Source organism: Daucus carota, chromosome 6, assembly GCF_001625215.2.
Source record: "Daucus carota subsp. sativus chromosome 6, DH1 v3.0, whole genome shotgun sequence".
NCBI classification, from domain to species: domain Eukaryota; kingdom Viridiplantae; phylum Streptophyta; class Magnoliopsida; order Apiales; family Apiaceae; genus Daucus; species Daucus carota.
In genome coordinates, this window is record NC_030386.2 from 27044680 (window position 1) to 27064912 (window position 20233).

Consider the following 20233-nt stretch of genomic DNA (forward strand, 5'->3'; position numbering starts at 1 on the left):
TAAAAGAGAGGAGAGAGAAGGGCCTCTTAGTATTTTTAAGAGCCATTAAGAGCCTATTGGAGCTCTATTTTCTCTTATCCTCTTTACTTTTGGTTTTAAGAGCCACTTTAAGAGGTTATTGGAGATGCTCTTAACTCACTAAGAGCCACATATTATATTATATTTTAAAAAGTGATTTAAGAGCACCATTGGAGATGCTCTAACTTGAGATTTGAGGAGGGAGAGAAAAAATGTTGCTCCAAGAGACTCTTAAGTGGCTCTTAAATCACTAAGAGCCTCTTGTTTCTCTCTCCTCTCTCCTCAAAGTTAAGAGCCACCACATTATTCCTAACTTATTTTTTCACAATAAAAAAATCCTTCATTCCACTTCACCTCCATCTTTTCATCTCTTTTGTTATAGTGGAGCCCAATATATGAATAAAATATGAAATAGAGAAGAGATGTAGAGAGTATTATTGGAGCCACATTTTTTATATTATATTTAGGACCCAACAAAGAAGCTCTTGGAGATGCTCTAATGCTCCACACCGTTTCCTTAAACTCCTTAGCTACATTCCCATGATACGGATCTGCCATATCCTTGGAAAACATGGTATTAGACAAAAGATTAAGCGCGGTCTGAAAAGCAGCACGACCAATATCTACAGCCTCCCCACTTTCGCTACACTTAGTAATGTATCCAACAAGCTCCTGCACCTTGTTTGTTCGAAGATGATGATTTGCATCCAGCTTGCTAGTAGTAAAAATATAAGTGCTAATAATTTTTGTCATCTGTAGCCTCATTCTTATCAGTGGTGTTTACAGGGCCGACTTTAGAGATTTGGGTGCTCTAGACGATTTTTGAAACTGATGCTCCTATTTTTTCAAGATCATAAATGAAAATTTTACTTACATTCAAATCAATATACAATGACCATACAAAAAAAAAAAGTTCAATATACAATAAAATCATATAAATATTGGTTTAAGATTAACACAATCAATTCAAATGCATGTAAATATATAAATACAAAAATTTATCATTAAATACTACATATGCATGAATTTGTTGATGTCCTAGGATAGTGTGTCCAAGATCCGTTGAGAGATTTAAGAGTCATCCAGATAGTTCACAACCTTCGTGACAACAACCATAATCTGCAACGTACTTCCGAAAGCCATAGTTATTGCTCTCCAAACACTAACCATAGATTAGGACACTCTTGGGGGCATGGCCCTGATGTAGCTCTGTTGTAGACTGATATATAATACAGAACATCAGAGCCCGTTTTGGTGTGTGGAAAAACTAAACCTTACTCCCAGAGGCGGATCTTAGAAGGGGTAAGAGGGGGCAACTGACCCCCCTTAATTTTTATTTTTTTTAATATTATACATATTTTTAGGTTGTAAAATTGAAATTGACCCCCTTAATTTTTTTGTGACCCCTTTTATTTTTTTTTACAAAAAAATTGACCCCCCTTAACTTTATAGTCAGATCCGCCACTGCTTACTCCGTTATTTAGAAACGCTAATAAACTTACTGGTGTAGGAAATGACAAATATGAGAAAGAAAAATGCTCATACTACAAGATTATTATTATAATAATTGTCCAATAGTTAGAGAGCTGAAGTCAAGCTATATTTGTTTTTCATAAATTTGGTCACAAAAGATGTGTCGTTTTTGTATAATTAAGAAGTAGTTATTTGGTAGTTATCTATTCTGTTTTGAGAATCGAATCCATGCACGCCTCTTGTCGATTTCCACAGGTCTGGTTAGCTAATCACTAAATCACTCTCTTAGTTCTCTGTGTTGCTTTCTTTTTTCTTTCCCTACTGACATTTATTAAAATTTTATGTCCAGATAAAAATTTCTCCTCAAGCTGGCTTCCCTTGAAACTCCCTGCAGCTGAAGTTGTGATAGTTAACTGCAGTTCAGGTCTGTACACCATACCACAGTTTATTGGGAGTATGGATAAACTGAAGGTTCTCATTGTCACAAATTATGGGTCTTCCTTCTCTAAGCTAGACAACTTTTATTGTCTTGGAAGTTTACCCATTCTAAGGTGAATCAGATTAGAACGATCGAGTTTCATTATCTTCCCTTAACACGTCCTCAATCGAGTTGGTGAACCTGCAGAAGATAACTTTTACAATGTGTGAGATCGGCGAGGCATTTGAGAATGGTACTATATATGGACCTCCCTCGCATCTTCCCTAATCATCTGGAACTTGAGATTGACTGTTGTGATGACTTGATGAAATTGCATGCTGGAATCTGTAATGTTGTCAGTCTTAAGAAGATCTGCATCACTTACTGCAATGAGCTATCTTTGCTTCCAGAGGAGATCGGCAGGCTCAGAAATCTTGAAGTCTTGAGGCTCAATTCTTGTACAAAGCTATTAGAGTTGCCAGAGTCAATTGGAAACCTCCAAAAATTAACAGTTCTTGATATATCTGATTGCTTAAGCATAAGTAATTTGCCTAGAACAGTAGGTGAGTTGTGTGCTTTAAAAAAGTTCCACATGAGAGGTTGCGAAGGATTGTCAGACCTACATAAGCTTCCCTCATCTGTAAAAGATCTGACGCTATTAGAGAAGGTGATATGTGATGAAGAAGCTAGTCATCTATGGAAAACATATCGAAGCCATTTGAAAAATCTGGTAGTCGAAGAGGTAAAAGAAGATGCATTTGAAAGCCTTATGAGGGTCATCTAACCAATTCAGCATTGTTGACACAGCAAAAGAATGTTGTACAGCGTTTAGATTTCTGAAATCAGAACTTCTGATTGTATACTACTGGCAAGTGGCAACACTTGGGTTTTCATTGTTATTCATAGATATGTGTAAATTCTATAGAGTGTAGTAACATGTCATTCAGAAAATCTCCAGGTTTCCAGATGCTAATGTATTTAAAGTTGGTTAAAGACACATATCCATGTAAGCTTGAAAAGTACGTCAATAATTAGTTCTCTTGTGTTGGGACAGGAACTCAATGTGGTGCATGCAATTGAAACTTTTGTTTTTGGTTGAGCTATGATTTGGTTTGTTATTCACATAATTATCCTGTTCTCTATTTTGTCAGAATTGGTTTTATTAAGTTTGTAAGAATGTAAGTGCATTTGCTCAATTTAGTGTCTTTGATTCAAGTGTGAAAGTCCATGCCTTCTCGAGCTTTTAGCATAAACGTTCCGTGACCAAGCCGCTTAAGAGGGAGTGAGGGACAGTCCGAGAAAGAAATTATAACATCCAGTCCACAACCATATGTATATATATCCGTTTATTGACTCGTAGTATCTATTAATGGTTTAAAGCTATCCCTTATTGTAGATTCGAAGTCCGAATTCACACACAAACTTCTAGAATCTGGTGTCTCTGCACTTCCAGCTGGACCAAATTCTCATACTCTCTCCGTCTCAATTTATAGGTCCCTTTTGGACAAAAAATTTGTCCCACAATACTTGTCCCTCTCTTTTTTCAATACAAATTTATTTCTATATTAATTATAAATTTTTTGAAACTCAACATTATTCTCATTTCTCAATGCACTAAATCTCTATATTTATTGTGATTTTTTTGAAACTCAATTATATTCTCCCTTATCAATGTACTAATTAATGATATATGAGATAAAATTATATCTAATCAACTACTTTTTTCTTAATATGCGTGTTTATTCCAAAAAGGACCTATAAATTGAGACGGGGAGTACCATTTATAATATACAAGCCAAGCTCACAATTAGATACGTACAGGGTCCCGACAAACCAACAAACCATCACAAGTCGATCTAAAATTAATCAGAGGTTTGCCCAAAATTTTAGTAAATTCTACATCCGTTATTAACTTGTATCTATACAAACTTCTTATTCTAAACGGTGTCCATGTTACAGAAATGCTCACAAATGTTTATTATGAAAGACGCTAGAGGACTAACTTCGCAGAAAGCCATTCCTTTTATTACATCGTATCTGACTGTACCCCCTTGAAATGTATTGGCATTTTTAGTTTGTATAGTATTTTTTTTCCTTCTCAGTTTGATAACTCAAATTTATGAGTAAAATTGGATGTGATATGATATAGATGGTACATTACATCTGACATGTTTTAAATTTGAAAACAGATTTACGTGTTCAACTTCGCTGTAATGAACCCATAAGTGAAGAATTCCCTTCAGCCAAATTCATATGTGATGTATGAATCACAATAATAGTTGCCAGCAGTGTGATCGCCAATGTGCTCTACTTTGCAAAACATTTCAAAATTCTTCAAAGGTGATGTTGAAGATTGCGTGTTTGGTAAAGTTTTCCATAAAATTCAACGCCGATGTCTTGTACATACAAGTTACTCCCTCCGTCGTTTTCCTAGATCTTTTGGTTGTCACTTTTTAACGTAATTTAATGTGATTAAAAGGTATATTTTCATATTTTTTTTAAATTAAAATTTATAGTTTATATTTTATTCATAAAAATATTTTAAGAATAATAAATAAAAATATATTTTTAATTATTTTAAATTACATGTAAAATGTTAGAATGACAGGTGAAAAAGAACTTATAATATATAAAAGTCATGCCGACTAGCCATAACAAAGTCCTTCTTCACATTGACATTTATCTCAACTCCAAGAAGCCTGCCAGGATTTCTTCTTCACCGACCTTGAAATTTTTGATGAGCTCGTTTATTATGTTTGTTGCTTTCGACAACATAAATTTTCCATAGATTTCACCGTAAATGTAATATCTTAAAGTAAAATTCTGGATAAAATCATTATTGCGTTTGGTATTTTCGTCAAACCATTCATATATTATTTATATTTCATAAATCACAAGTTATATCATTTATATATATATATATATATATATATATATATATATATATATATATATATATATATATATTTTCATATCATAAACATATCTTAGTTTAAATATTATTGCACAAAGTAAATTCATATATTTAATTAGCTAATAATATACCCTCAGTGTTTGATTCAGCTTCTTTTCTCATGTATTCACTTATTCCACCCATTTGTTTATATATACCGGACACCAAAACTAATAAAATTATATATATATATATATATATATATATATATATAATATATATAGTTAAGTTCTATGGAGTACAAAAAAAATTGGAGTATTGGAGTACAAAGTTTGATAAAATGTAATCTAGTCATCTAAATTTCAATTTTTTTTGTCCAATAATATTTGTAAATATTTGACAACCTGCACATTATGTTCTGCAACATAAACATCGTGATCAAATGGTAGAATAATTACTTTTATAAATCATAGGACTCTATGTTCTGCAATATAACTAATAAGCAGAACAATAATCTTAATACTTGTTAAAGTTGAAAGATATTAATGATTAATTGACAATTATGTGCAAGACAACTTATAAATGATAGATTATATCAAAATTTGGATAATCAAAGATATTATATAGGATCAAACTAAAAAATTATGATTTGTACTCCAATACTCCAATGTTTTTATGTACTCCATAGAACTTAACTCATATATATATATATTATAGATTTAGTTAATTTTAACCTATCTTTCTCTTTGTTTTTTTTACTTTTTTATCCTATTCAATTGTTTATATTTATGCACGACGATTCGTAAAATTTTACAAAATAGCATAAAATCGAAAGAAAAGTTTATTAATGAAATGTTTATCTGATAGATTAAAAAAAATGAAACAAAACAGTGGATGAGATTAATTTTTTTTTTTTTTTTTGCTAGTTGATGAGATTAATTTTTGTATTATATTCTTTCCATCTTTTATATGAAACCATGACTATTAAAACATACTTTCAAGTGATTTAATTGCATAATTATTTTTTTTACAAATGTTTTTGTGTATAAAGATACATAATAAAAAATTTAATTAAAAAAAGTCAAAATTTATTATTTTTATTAATCATTCAAAGCACTTAATAAGTGTAAAAACGGAGAGAATAAAAGCTAATATTTTAGTCAAATGTTAAGAATTTAACAGAAAATTAAGAAAAAAAATGTAAAGAATTTCGAGACAACAAGTATTATTCTAATTGTCCAATACTAAGAGAGTTGAAGTCAAGCTATATTTATTTTTCTTAAATTAGCCTTGTGTAATTAAGAAGTAGTTATATGTTAATTATATATTTTGTTTTGAGAGTCGACTCTCGCAATTAGACTTTTAGTTCTCATTTTTTTGAATTTTCATCCTCTCATCAATTAAGCCTTCTTCCCCGTATCATCATTTTTCTATTTATCAGCTTTTCAATAAAACTAAAATCTATTTTTTTATTTTTTTTGGTGAGATCTTATTAAATACCTTGTTATCAAGGTTGTAGTGGTCCCATATTTTTGAGAAGTTAGTATGCTATGTTTTGAAATTTTGTTTATCGTTTATGAATTTTTCTGAAAAGGATTTATAAGATTTTTTCGGTGATTTATAATACTCGTATTGATTCTAGGTAGGTGATGAATATGGCAAGAGCACATTTTTTGCAACAAAAATGTATGGGGGTCATATAGTCACTTTTAATTGTCATAGTATTTTCATAAATATTCTTAAAAGTTATAAAATTACAAAAAAGTTAAAAAAACATAGTATTTGATAAGCTCCTTTATAATATCAATTTTGTTAACATATATAAATTTTAATTTAATTCCTAATTTAAAAGTTAAATTATTATTTCTTATATCTCCCCTTTCTTTTCCCCGAAAACTTTAATTATGTAATATATCTAAAAGCAATAACAAACAAACTGAGATAGACATCTTTGTTTCAAATATGCATTATTGGTACTTTAATTTTTTTTTTTAGAAAATCAATATTTTGAGTGTATAAAATTTCAAAAGGATTAGATTTACTTTTTATAATATATCCTCTTTATGTGACAAATTTGTTTTATTTATATAGACAGATGTGCTTTGTCTGTTTTCTTAAAACAGGGCAAGGAAATATTACATCCACGTAAAAAATTTCTTAAAATTTAGTCAAATTTATCCATAAATATACATAACTCCAAGGTCAATAACCGTTGTGAAAGTACGACACTATACTGGTTTAATGGAGAGTATATCACATGCAACCTGAAGTCTAAACGATCTCAATCGCTTGGGTCACATAATTATCACAAAAGTCAAAAATCATGAATCATCTTTACAACATTGGGATCCGCTGTACATCTAAAGAACATACTTTTACTCGTATTACTTAAAAAAGTTATTTTTCACTTATAAATAAAATTTCACTAATTATAAGAAATAAACTCTTGTTTTAAATTAAACTAAACTAAACGACTCCTTAGATAAATTTATAGACAGTTTTTATACTTTTATAGAATGCAATGAAATGCAGGTTGAACAAAATGTTTATATTAAATGTTAATTAGATTAAATATAACGAGTTTATGAGTTTTTGAAATTAAGTTCTAATTACATTCATATTTAGGTTTAAAAAAGTAGTATAGATGTTAATCTTTAAATTATACTGTGTTAATTATCTAATCAAAGTATCTCTTTTGATTAGAATTTAATTTATTAAATTAGTGTAGGTTAATTAATGTTCTTACACTTTTTTGTTAATATTCCAGGATATTATTAGTTCTACTCTCATATGTAAATATTTTATTATCAAAATGTTCAAAAATACTTTTTAATGTGAATCCGTTATATGATATTCATCTTGAACGAAAAACCTCTTTCTTTATAAATAATTGATTCACGTGAAAATGATTAAATGATCAAAGAAAGACGGAAGATTTGCCGACCAAAGAAACCGAGACGTGTAAATTGTAGTAACGTTGTTTGACTTTATCTTACGCATTCTTCTGTCGATTCCAGAAACAGAAAGGTCAATTATTGGCGGGGCACTAGTCACATTTGTATGATAGTGTCACTATTCGATAAGCTTCATTTAGAAATTACAAAATCTGCCGACTCCTTGCTCTGCAATTGGGGTCCCTTCGTGGTTTCCCCTCAAACTTCCAAAATGCATTCACAATTATAATTTATGTACGTTAACACCTTCAAACTCAAAATAAGTATATTAATTAAATTTATTTCAAAAAAAAAAGAAAAAAAGTATATTAATTAAATAATACTTCTTTAATTGATTAATTTTGTTATAAAAAATAATAACTTATAAAACATGTATTGGTGATTTATAATAGTATATATATACTCCTTACGTTTGGTTTGGGAATGGAGATTAAGAAATAAGTGTAAAGTAGTGGAAAAGAGAAAGAAAAATGTATGATGTGGTGAGAGCTATTGATTTTTAATGTATAAAAGAGAGATAGGGGAGTAAAAGTGATGTAAAAATGGAGGAAAAATGAGTAAGTGATGGAACCCATTGATTATTTTTGGTAAGGTTTGAAATGTATGGGACATCCTAAAAAGGAAACGGTAAAGAAATGATTAGCACATGAGGGAGTATATTTTTTTATTAAATATATTGAATATTTATTTTTATTTTGAAGATAAAATTATGTTCAAGTAATATGAATCTTTAAGTTTCTTTTTTTTGAAGTAATAAATCTTTAAGTTAAGATAGTTTTTTAATAAATAATAAATGTGTGGTTAATATTTTTATATATGTTAAACAAATATTTTCATGTAACATATTAAGTAAATTCTTAATATTTTTTTTTTGATAAAAAAGAATCAATTCATTAATCAAAAGCCATAGACAATCTACAAATATAATCAAAATTGGACAAACGCTAAATTATATCACTGTTGAAATTTTCTTTGTTGGAGAGATAACTAGCTTTGAAAATGATTTAAAATATATGTACTTTTTTCACCCAATTGATTTTCACTCGACTATTCTCAATAATCAACCATAAATACGATTTCATAATAACCTTCGAATCTAAATAAACTCATGAAAATCATGCTGATATATAACCTTGGTAGGGAGAACATCGAAACACACCAAACCGAAAATCAACATAAAATTCAAATAAATTGAGAACTCATTGAAAGGTAACCAAGATTTCAAACAAGAAAACGGAAAAAAAAAATTGAGACGGGCGAAAACCGATGGAAGTCCCTTCAAATTTTTTTAATGGAAGCTAGGGTTTGAGGGAGTGAGAGTTGGGAATGATACGAAGGAAGTTAGTATATAAATTCTTAATATTTAAACCCGTTAAGAAGATTGATCCTAAGAAATATGATAACTGGGAACATTTCTATGAGTTCTAATAATAATGATTATTAAACAGATTCAATTAAACATGTTACAAATTGAATAGGTTCGTATATATATCCATGTACCCTAATAAATTCAGCTAAATCTGTAGTAGTTGTTTTTGTGTAATTCTAGTTCATAAAATTACTGGGCAGATTGGTTACAGCTTACTTTGTCTGTGGTCAGTAATGAATACATGCCCTGCTTTAGTAACGTAATTTTGCGATTAATATTGTGTTAATAGATCAGCTCTTCTTTTAAGAGTTGTGTTAATAGAGCATATTAATGATTATAGTATTTGTCAACCAGCACTCAATTCCAACTGAGAAAATAACTCTGTGACAGCTTAAGAAGTTGAAAATAATTCAAATACATAGCTCCAACTTTAAACAACAGTAAAACATATAGTCATAGAGTGCAAGTGTGCACGAACATGCAGACATTATTAACTAAGGAACAACAGGAGTTGCTACAGCACGAAGCGGGTGAAGCTTGGCCAGAGTGATCCCAAACTTATCCTCCATGTCCAAATCTCCTGGTGCAATCCCACCTTCAAGTTTCCAGTCAAAACAATTTATGAGGGATCCCACCATCATGGGCACCATTCTCATAGCCAGGGGCAATCCAGGACATTTCCTGCGACCCGCGCCAAAGGGAATCAGCTCGAGATCATGCCCATACACATCAACTTTGGAGTCCATGAATCTCTCTGGCTGGAATGACAGTGGATTTTCCCATAGCGTGGGATCGCGTCCGAAAGCCCATACATTCACCAGCACTTGAGAATTCTTGGGAATTATATAGCCACTTAATTCAACATCTTCTGTCACTTGGCGTGGTAGTAAGAAGGGAACTGGTGGGTGCAACCTTGCACTCTCTTTCACAATGCATTGCAAATAAGTCAACTTAGAAATGTCTGCTTCTTCTACCATCTTGCCTTTTCCGATCACTTGATTCAGCTCAGCTTTCGCCTTGGCCAATACCGTTTCTGGTTTTCTTAAGACCTCAGCCATCGCCCATTCCACTGTACCTGAAGTCGTATCTGTTCCTGCAATGAACAAATCCTGCCCAAGTATATAATTGTTAGAATACTGATAAGTACTCCTCCTAGCACTTTCAGATTTTCGAAGAATCGATTACATAACATGGTATCAGAGCTCTCTTATATACTCCCTCCGTCCCAGCCAATTGTAGCCAATTGTTTACGTTCGGTTTGGGCACGGAGGTTAAGAAATATGTAAGTAGTAAAAAAGAGAAAGAAAAGTGGGTAAAATAGTGGGACCTATTAATTTTTAATGTATGAAAGGGAGATAGCGTTAAGAAATATGTAAGTAGTAAAAAAGAGAAAGAAAAGTGGGTAAAATGGTGGGACCCATTAATTTTTAACGTATAAAAGGGAGATAGCGGAATAAAAGTAGCGTGAAAACGGAGGAAAGATTGGGACATGATTGGACCCATATTTTTGGTAAGTTTTGTAATATAAAGAACTGGAAAAGACATCCCAAAAAGGAAACCGTAAATAATCTGGTGGGACGGAGGAGTATACTATAGAACAAATCACTTATATACACAAGGAAAAATTATCTTACAGTGAGCAAGTGATTGGCGTGTCGTTTCTCAATTTCATTTGTTCGCAACAATTTTAACAGTTCGTCCAGCACATCTGTACTAGTACTGTCCTCAGAGTCCCCCAACTTCTTTAGCTCCAAACGCTCATTTACCATACCATCAAACAACTTGATTACCTTTCCAAAACCAACACTTGATCGTCCTCTGATACCTTGAGGATCGAAAGACCTAAGAATAGGAAAATAATCCACAAAATTAGGCGTACCTGCCTCCTTCATAATATTCCACACCGTGTCCTTAAACTCCTTAGTGTCACTCCCATGATACGGATCTGCCATATCCTTGGAAAACATGGTATTCGACAAAAGATTAAGCGCAGTCTGAAACGCAGCACAACCAATATCTACAGCCTCCCCCCTTTCGCTACACTTATTAACGTAACCAACAAGCTCCTGCACCTTGTTCATTCGAAGATGATGACTTGCATCCAGCTTGCTTGTAGTAAAAATATGAGAGCTCATAATTTTTCTTAGATTCCTCCACTGACTTCCAACAGGCAACCATGCAACCGAGGACTTGAAATGGTCGCGAGCACGTATAGCATCGGGCAGGGGCCGAGTAGAGAAGGCCAGGTCTTGCTTTTGCAGGACTTCTCGAGCTGCAGTCGGTGAAGTGATCACTATGGTGGTTATACGTCCCAGTCTTAGACTCATGATCGGGCCGTAAACCTTAGCCAGTTTGGCTAAGGATTTATGCGGTTGTTTGCCGAGGTGGTGTATATTTCCTATTAGTGGCAAGGGGGATGGTCCTGGTGGAAGCTTTTGAACAGCTTTCACATGATTTTTTCGTAGTAAGAAGAGTGAAAAGGCCAGCAGTATGCACAGCAAACTGATCAAAAAGATCTCCATATGCGCTGGTTCTGGTTGAACCTTGACGAAGGGTTAATATACTGATAAAAATAGGAAGATATGGGTTGGGAACTTGGGATGCTTATGCAATTGTGTTGGTCTCTGTTTCCATTTATACACAAACATGGCCGACAGAAAATAGAAATGAATGGCTCCAATTAAAACAACCTAAAATGTCAATGTCCAGAATACTGATTAAAGATTTTACGGCTCAATTATTTCTCAAATACATTTCGCAGGCATAACAACCATTTTTTAGTTAAGTATCGGATTTTTATTGGTTTTAATCTCATTAATAGTGATGACGCTATTTGTGATAGCTGTCTTGACATTAATGTGATTCCACCAATTAAGTCCCGATTATCTAATTGATTGCTAAACGGTGATTCAACCGATTAATCCTAATTTAGGTTTTTTTACAATACTGGTGTGGATTTTTATCATCTCTAGCCTCCTCGTACATGAATTCTTATCGTTTGTGTTTACAAGGCCGAATCTAGAAATTTGGGTGCTCTAAACCATTTTTGAAACTGGTGCCCTTATTTTTCAAGATCGTAAATGAAAATTTTACATACATTTAAATTCAATATACAAAGAAATCATAAAAACATTGGTTTAGGATTAACATAATCAATTCAAATGCATGTAAATATATAAATACATAAATATATCATTATATACTACATATGTATAGATTTTTTAATGCCCTGAGATAGTGATGGTCAAGACGTTCGTCTTGGTATGCCGACCAAGGGCCATTCCTGTGTGTTTCTAGTGAGGGATTTAAGAGTCAACCAGATAGTTCACAACCTGGTTGGTGACCAAAGACCATTCCTGGATGTTTCTGTTGAGAGATTTAAGAGTCAGCCAGATAGTTCACAACCTTCGTAACAACCATAATCTGCAACGTACTTCTGAAAGCCATGGCCATTGCTCTCCAAACACTAACCATAAATTAGGACAATCTTGGGGGCATGGCCCTGATATAGCTCTGTTGTAGACTGATATATATATATATATATTAATACAGAACATCACAGCCCGTTTTGGTGTGTAAAAAACTAAACCTCACTCCTTAATTTGAAAACGCTAATAAACTTAAGGTTTGTCTAGTATGTGCCATGAGACTGAATTCTATAAATTTGGGACATTTTGATTGGTGTGTTTATTGTATTTGCATGGGTTCCACAAATAATAAGAAATAGGAGCCAATTAAAATGAGTAAAACTTGTAATTTCTAGTGTTTAGCATGTGCCATGAGCACACTGGAAAAACCGATAAACTTATTGGTGTAGAAAATGGCAAATGAGAAAACAATCAAAGTGACTGCAACCAAACTGTCTTGGACCATTGTCAGATCTAGAAGATTGTGACATGTATATTATATTATTAAATCCCAAAATTTTTTGTCAGTATTTGGGTAAAATTATGAGCTTATTTATATAATAAAAAACTAATTTTTATATTTCCTAACTAAAAAAAATTCAAATTTTTAATAATAATATTGGACAACATAGCAATTAACTTTTTTAACAAAATCAGATTCCTAACTAAAAACTCGATTTCTAAAAATAACACATGCAATATACATTAAAAAATGAAATATTATTATATATAATTATTAATATACAACTAATGATATATTTCAACTAATGTTATTTTTAATTACTCCATGTTATCAATTTAATATCATGGATCCATACAATCCATTTATACTATCCTGTACAATAATAATAATATTATTATTATCATCATTATTATTTTTATATTAAAAATGAAATATTAATAATTTAATTGGTTAGTCGAATTTTATCTGCCGACTAGTATTATTCATATGGGTCTCCTTAATATATAATGTTTCCAATAAATCATTTTATTATAAATAAAGCCAAAAATTTTAAAAATTCGGTTAATATGATCGATTTGTATGTCAATTAAATTTAAACTATAGAAGACAAATTTATAGATGTTAAAAATCACTATACGGGTTATAAGCTGGTGATGATTAAAAAGCAATTATTAAAAGTATAATTTTTAAACAATGATAAACATACAGTCTTAGAGTGGCATGTAAAAAAAAGTAGTCGTCACGGAACAACAAGAGTTGCTAGAGCACGAAGGGGATGAAGCTTGGCCAGAGTGATCCCGAACTTATCCTCCATGTCCAACTCCCCTGCTGCAATATCACCTTCAAGTTCCCAGTCAAAACAATTTATGAGGGATCCCACCATGATGGGCACCATCCTCATGGCCAGGGGCAATCCAGGACATTTCCTTCGACCCGCGCCAAATGGAATCAGCTCGAGATCATGCCCATACACATCAACTTTGGAGTCCGTGAATCTCTCCGGCTGGAATGACAGTGGATTTTCCCATAGGGCAGGATCGCGCCCAAAAGACCATACATTCACCAGCACTTGCGAATTTTTGGGAATTATATAGCCACTTAATTCAACATCTTCTGTCACTTGGCGTGGTAGCAAGAAGGGAACCGGTGGGTGCAACCTTGCACTCTCTTTCACAATGCATTGCAAATAAGTCAACTTAGAAATGTCTGCTTCTTCTACTATCTTGCCTTTTCCGATCACTTGATTCAGCTCAGCTTTCGCCCTGGCCAATACTGTTTCCGATTTCTTTAATACCTCAGCCATCGCCCATTCCACTGTACTTGAAGTCGTCTCTGTTCCTGCAACGAACAAGTCCTGTCCAAGTATATAATTTGTGACTTTAATCAATTCGGATATCATGATTTGTATGATTATGACAAAAAAGCAATTGACAAAAATCCTTATATATCCTATAGAACAAATCACTTATTATCTTACCGTGAACAAGTGATTGGTGTGTCGTCTGTCAATTTCATTTGTTCGCAACAATTTCAGCAGTTCGTCGAGCACATCTATACTAAGATTGTCCTCAGAGTCCCCCAATTTCTTCAGCTCCAAACGCTCATTTACCATACCATCAAACAACTTGATTAACTTTCGAAAATGAACACTTGTTCGTCGTTTAATACCTTGAGGATCGATAGACCTAAGAATAGGAAAATAATCCGCAAAATTAGGCTTACCGGACTCCATCATAATGCTCCACACCGTGTCCTTAAACTCCCTAGCTACATTCCCATGATACGGATCTGCGATATCCTTGGAAAACATGGTATTAGACAAAAGATTAAGCGCGGTCTGAAATGCAGCACAACCAATATCTACAGCCTCCCCCCTTTCGCTACACTTACTAACGTAACCAACAAGCTCCTGCACCTTGTTCGTTCGAAGATGATGACTTGCATCCAGCTTGCTAGTAGTAAAAATATACGAGCTCATAATTTTTCTTAGGCTCCTCCACTGATTTCCAACAGGCAACCATGTAACCGAGGACTTGAAATGGTCGCAAGCACGTATAGCATCGGGTTGGGTCCGAGTAGAGAAGGCCAGGTCTTGCTTTTGGAGGACTTCTCGAGCTGCAGTCGGTGAAGAGATGACTATGGTGGTTATGCGTCCCAGTCTTAGACTCATGATCGGACCGTAAACATGAGCCAGGTTGGCTAGTGATTTATGCGGGTGTTTGCCGAGATTGTGTATATTTCCTATGAGTGGCAATGGGGAGGGTCCTGGTGGAAGCTTTTGAACAGCTTTGACATTGTTTCTTTGTAGTAAGAAGAGTGAAAAGGCCAGCACTATGCAGAAAAAACTGATAAAAAAGATCTCCATATGCCCCGGAGAGGTGAAAATAGTGATGAAAAGGTAAAGAAGATGATGGTTTGGATGCTTATGCGATTGTAGTAGTTTCTGTTTCTAAATTACACCCCACACGACCGACTGCAAAAATAGAAATGTCATTAAATGAGTGGTTCTTGTTAAAACACCTAAAACGTCTATCTCTAGAACTAGGGCTGTTCACGAACCGAGCCAAGCCGAGTTTTGACCGAACCGAGCCGAGCTTTAATTTTTTTTCTGACGAGCCGAGCCGGGCCGAGCTTTTTTATCGAACAAAAATTGTGTTCAAGCTCGGCTCGTTAACTAACGAGCCGAACACGAGCTTGTTCGCGAACAAATACAAGCCGAGCCGAGTCGAATCGAGTCGAGCCGAGCCAGAAAAAAAATAAGGACAAACCGCTAGTTGACTCTTAAAATAGCTAACCAAATAATTTTAATTTTTTTTAAACTTTGTTTATATCACTAAAATGTATATATGTTAACATCCATACGGTTAGATCGGTAAGAAATATTTTTTAAAATATTGAAACACTAAATTAGGATTAAACACTAGTTAGCGGTACTAGTTAACCTTCTACTTGACTGTTAAAATAGCAAACCATATAAAATTATTATTTTCCGAAATTTTGGTAACATCACGAAAATATATATATATATATATATATATATATTAATTATATGTTGAATTCTGAGTTTAATAACATATATAAATTATAAAAAAAAACCCGAAAATATTACATTTTTTCGAGTTTTAATGAGCCGAGCTCGAGCCGAGCGAGCTCGAGCCGAACATACTAAAAGCTCGGCTCGAGCTCGTTTACTTAACGAACAATTTTTTGTGTTCGAGCTCGAGCTCGTTAACTTAACGAGCCGAGCCGAACGAGCTCTTAACGAGCCGAGCTCGAGCTTGTTCGCGAACAGCTCGGTTCGTTAAACAGCCCTATCTAGAACACTGATTAAGATTCGACAGTTCAATTATTTCTCAGAAAGCTACAGTGGCCGCTGACCAAGGGGCTCGGAGCGGAGATATTGTTTCAACACGGCTACAGCGACAGGATAGCAACTAGGCAGAAAAATAAAATCAGAGAATAGATTGTTTTGGATACTACAATGTCAGAGCCACGTGAAGCGATAGAATAATGAGTTAAGGCTTCAATGAGTAAGATACCCGAAAATGTCCCTTTACTGTGAGGGAATTAAACAAAACTTTCGATTTTGTCACCAGTATAAAAAAGCTCCAACCCCATGGATATAGACTTGGATGATATATAAATATAAGAGTTTAATAACAAATTCATTGCTTAATTTTTTATCAGTTTTGATTTGGTTATAAGATAATTTTAATTTTAAATTAATTAAACTAAAAAAATAAAAACAGTCATTTAATTTATATGCTTATAAAAATATAAAAAAAAATTCGATTTATATTATTTCAATAGTCAGATTTGAATCAAACATATAAATTTTTATAAATATCCAATTTTTCCTTAATATTTAGGATTTATTATATTAAAAGTTGTATTGATTTAATACATATGCTTTTAAATCGTTATAAGAAAATGAATATATGTAGACAACACATTTTTTCTATCCAATTATTTTATATTGAGAAATTATACTGAAAATGTTTTTTTGCACAAGTTTAATTCTTTTTGAATGATTACATGTTTATTAATTTTAAAATTTTGTACAGTCAGGTACTCATGTCCTTATGAATCAATATAAGGAAAATTAAATTCGTGGAGATAAAAATTTGTAAATTTTTGTGGTATGATTATAATTTAATTATTAAACTTTAATATATTCATTTAGTCACTTAATCCATATGTGTTCATGTTTGTAAACAATGACGGGGACGGAAGGAGTAATTGTAGTTTCATAAGTTTCAATACAAAATAACAATGAATTAACGTATAGATTCTTATCTAAATTAGTTTGTTAACAAAAAATTTCCATAAATTAGAAAAAATAAATACTCGCAAATAATAAGATAAATGAATAAATAAAGGGAATTTACCCATGCTACCACTAATTCTAAGTTTTTTTTTTGCGATTTTATTGTCGTTTGAAAATACTTGAAAAAAATAATTTTTTAAGAAGTATTGGCGAAAATATGATCATTAAATGCAACCAGATGTCCTAAGCATGGTTTCATCTGGTTGCAAGTATAGTTGCATGTGGTTGCTTACCGTATTTTTACCAATATTTTTCAAAGTTAGGTATTTTTCAAATAAATATAATTGCATGTGGGCCCGTACAATATTTTTGCAAATAATTTTAAAAATTTTGATATTTTTGTAAAATATTTAAAAAATATATAGCATTTTTTCGAAAAATGCTTTGGACTGACTGAGATATTTTATTTATGAGAAAATCCCATAGATAAATAATAGACACGCGAGATACATTTTATCATTTATAAATAGTAGGTTTTGCAAGTGGTGGCCATGCCGTCATGAATGAGATCAGAATTTATTTTAGTTAATTTTCTTATTCAATCCTCGATTAGGTAGCCTTCTCATACACGAATTCATATCGCTGGTGCTTTCGTTGAGAGATTTGAGAGTCAGCCAGATAGTTTACAATCTTCACCACAACAACCATAATCTGGAACAAACTTCCGAAAGCCATAATAGCTCTGTTGTAGAATGATATATAAATACAAAGCATCAAGCCTGTGTGAAAATTGGAAAAACTAAACCTTACTCACTCCACTCCTTAATTTAAAAACGCTAGAAACTTTTACTGGTGTAAAAGATGACAATTGACAACTGAAAACGCAATTAACTGATTGCAGCCAAACTAGAGTGGCATGTAAAGGAAGAAATTAGTAGTCAAGGAACAACAAGAGTTGCTAGAGCACGAAGGGGATGAAGCTTGGCAAGAGTGATCCCGAACTTATTCTCCATGTCCAACTCTCCTGGAGCAATCCCACCTTCAAGTTCCCAGTCAAAACAATTTATGAGGGTGCCCACCATGACGGGCACCATCCTCATGGCCAGGGGCAATCCAGGACATTTCCTTCGACCCGCGCCAAATGGAATCAACTCGTAATCATGCCCATACAAATCAACTTCAGAGTCCATGAATCTCTCTGGCTGGATTGACAACGGATTTTCCCACAGCATGGGATCGCGTCCTATAGCCCATGCATTCACAAGGACTTGTGAATTCTTAGGAATGGTATAGCCACAGAGTTCAACGTCTTCTTTCACTTGGCGTGGTATTAAGAAGGGGGCCGCTGGGTGAAGCCTTGCAGTTTCTTTCACAATGCATTGCAAATAAGTCAACTTAGAAATGTCTGCTTCTTCTACTATCTTGCCTTTTCCGATCACTTGATTCAGCTCAGCTTTCGCCCTGGCCAATACTGTTTCCGATTTCTTTAATACCTCAGCCATCGCCCATTCCACTGTACTTGAAGTTGTATCTGTTCCTGCCACGAATAAATCCTGCCCAAAATTTCCGGATATTAGTAAGATATGAGAAGCATACATACTACAGAGGTGCAAATATTGTGTGTTGCATAGAGGTGCTAAAAAATAAGACCAAAAACAATTAGGAATTATTAAGAAGATTAACTTACCAAGAACAAGTGGTTGCTGAGAGTTATATCAATCTCATTCGTCTGTACCAATTTCAGCAGTTCGTCGAGCACGTCTGTACTAGAATTGTCATCAGAGTTCCCCAGTCTCTTCAACTCCAAGCGTTCACTTACCATACCATCAAATAACTCGAGTAGCTTCCCAAAGTGCACAATCATTCGTCGTCTAATACCTTGGGGATCGAAAGACCTAAGAAAAGGAAAATAATCCACTAAATTAGGCGTGTCTGCCTCGAGCATAATGTTCCCCACCAAGTCCTTGAACTCCTTAGCCTCGGTGTTATGATACGGATCTGCAATATCCTTGGAAAAAATCGTATTTGACAAAAGATTAAGCGAGGTCTGAAAAGCAACACGCCCAATATCCACAGCCTCCCCACTTCTCCCACACTTATCAACGTATCCAACAAGCTCCTGCACCTTGTTAGATCGAAGATGATGATTAGCATCGAGCTTGCTAGTTGTAAATATATAAGAGCTCAAAATTTTTCTTAGGTCTCTCCACTGTTTTCCAACAGGCAACGATACTACCGAGGACTCGGAGTGGTGGCATGCACGTACAGCGTCGAGCCCGAGCCTATTAGAGAAGGCCAGGTCTTGCTTTTGAAGGACTTCTTGAGCTGCGGTCGATGAAGAGATGACTATGGTGGTTATACGTCCCAGTTTTAGACTCATGACCGGGCCGTGAAGCTGAACCAGGTTGGCTAAGGATTTATGCGGGTGTTTGCCGAGTTTGTGTATATTTCCTATGATTGGCAAGGGGGAGGGTCCTGGTGGAAGCTTTTGAACAGCTTTGACATGATTTCTTCGTAGTAGGAAGAGTGAAAAGGCCAGCACTATGCAGAGCAAACTGACCAAATAGATCTCCATATGCCCGGCTTCTGGTTTGGTTTGGTTTCTATATAGGGAAAATAAATTCAACCGTCCTTAAACTTTACTGGTTTTATGATCTACGTCCTTGAACTATAAAGAAAATAAATACGATCCTTGAACTTTTTAATATTTCTGATTCGGGTCCTTCTGTTCAAATAAAGTTAACGGACGTTAACTTTTGCTTAGGTGGCAGCTGATAAAATTAAAAGAAAAATGTTGGATGCTATATGGATATTATGTGGCACTTTAATAAAATTTTGTATGGAATGTTATTGCACTTTAATAAAATTTTGTTTTCATTAATTGATTTTTTTACTCTAATATTTTTCTATAACACAATGTAAAATTGAAACAAAAACAAAGATAAGATTGACATAGAGTACTTGAACATTA

General features: G+C 33.5%; 3 protein-coding genes and 1 pseudogene across 3 annotated transcripts; 1 reads left to right on the forward strand and 3 right to left on the reverse strand.

Moving 5' to 3' along the window:
- Window positions 1-1210: 1210 nt before the first annotated feature.
- LOC108226172 (probable disease resistance protein At5g66890) lies at window positions 1211-2711 on the forward strand (annotated as a pseudogene).
- Window positions 2712-9493: 6782 nt separating this feature from the next.
- LOC108227468 (geraniol 8-hydroxylase-like) lies at window positions 9494-11772 on the reverse strand. Its single transcript, XM_017402618.2, has 2 exons — window positions 10760-11772; window positions 9494-10234 (listed from the first exon to the last, which is right to left on the reverse strand). The coding sequence occupies exons 1-2, from the start codon at window positions 11645-11647 to the stop codon at window positions 9620-9622; spliced, it is 1503 nt and encodes a 500-aa protein (XP_017258107.1). The 5' UTR covers window positions 11648-11772; the 3' UTR covers window positions 9494-9619.
- Window positions 11773-13649: 1877 nt separating this feature from the next.
- LOC108225433 (geraniol 8-hydroxylase-like) lies at window positions 13650-15466 on the reverse strand. Its single transcript, XM_017400289.2, has 2 exons — window positions 14473-15466; window positions 13650-14349 (listed from the first exon to the last, which is right to left on the reverse strand). Exons 1-2 carry the CDS (start codon window positions 15358-15360, stop codon window positions 13735-13737), a joined length of 1503 nt encoding a protein of 500 aa, XP_017255778.1. The 5' UTR covers window positions 15361-15466; the 3' UTR covers window positions 13650-13734.
- Window positions 15467-18066: 2600 nt separating this feature from the next.
- LOC108226173 (geraniol 8-hydroxylase-like) lies at window positions 18067-19854 on the reverse strand. The gene is made up of 2 exons (XM_017401114.2): window positions 18950-19854; window positions 18067-18815 (listed from the first exon to the last, which is right to left on the reverse strand). Exons 1-2 carry the CDS (start codon window positions 19835-19837, stop codon window positions 18201-18203), a joined length of 1503 nt encoding a protein of 500 aa, XP_017256603.1. The 5' UTR covers window positions 19838-19854; the 3' UTR covers window positions 18067-18200.
- Window positions 19855-20233: the final 379 nt, after the last annotated feature.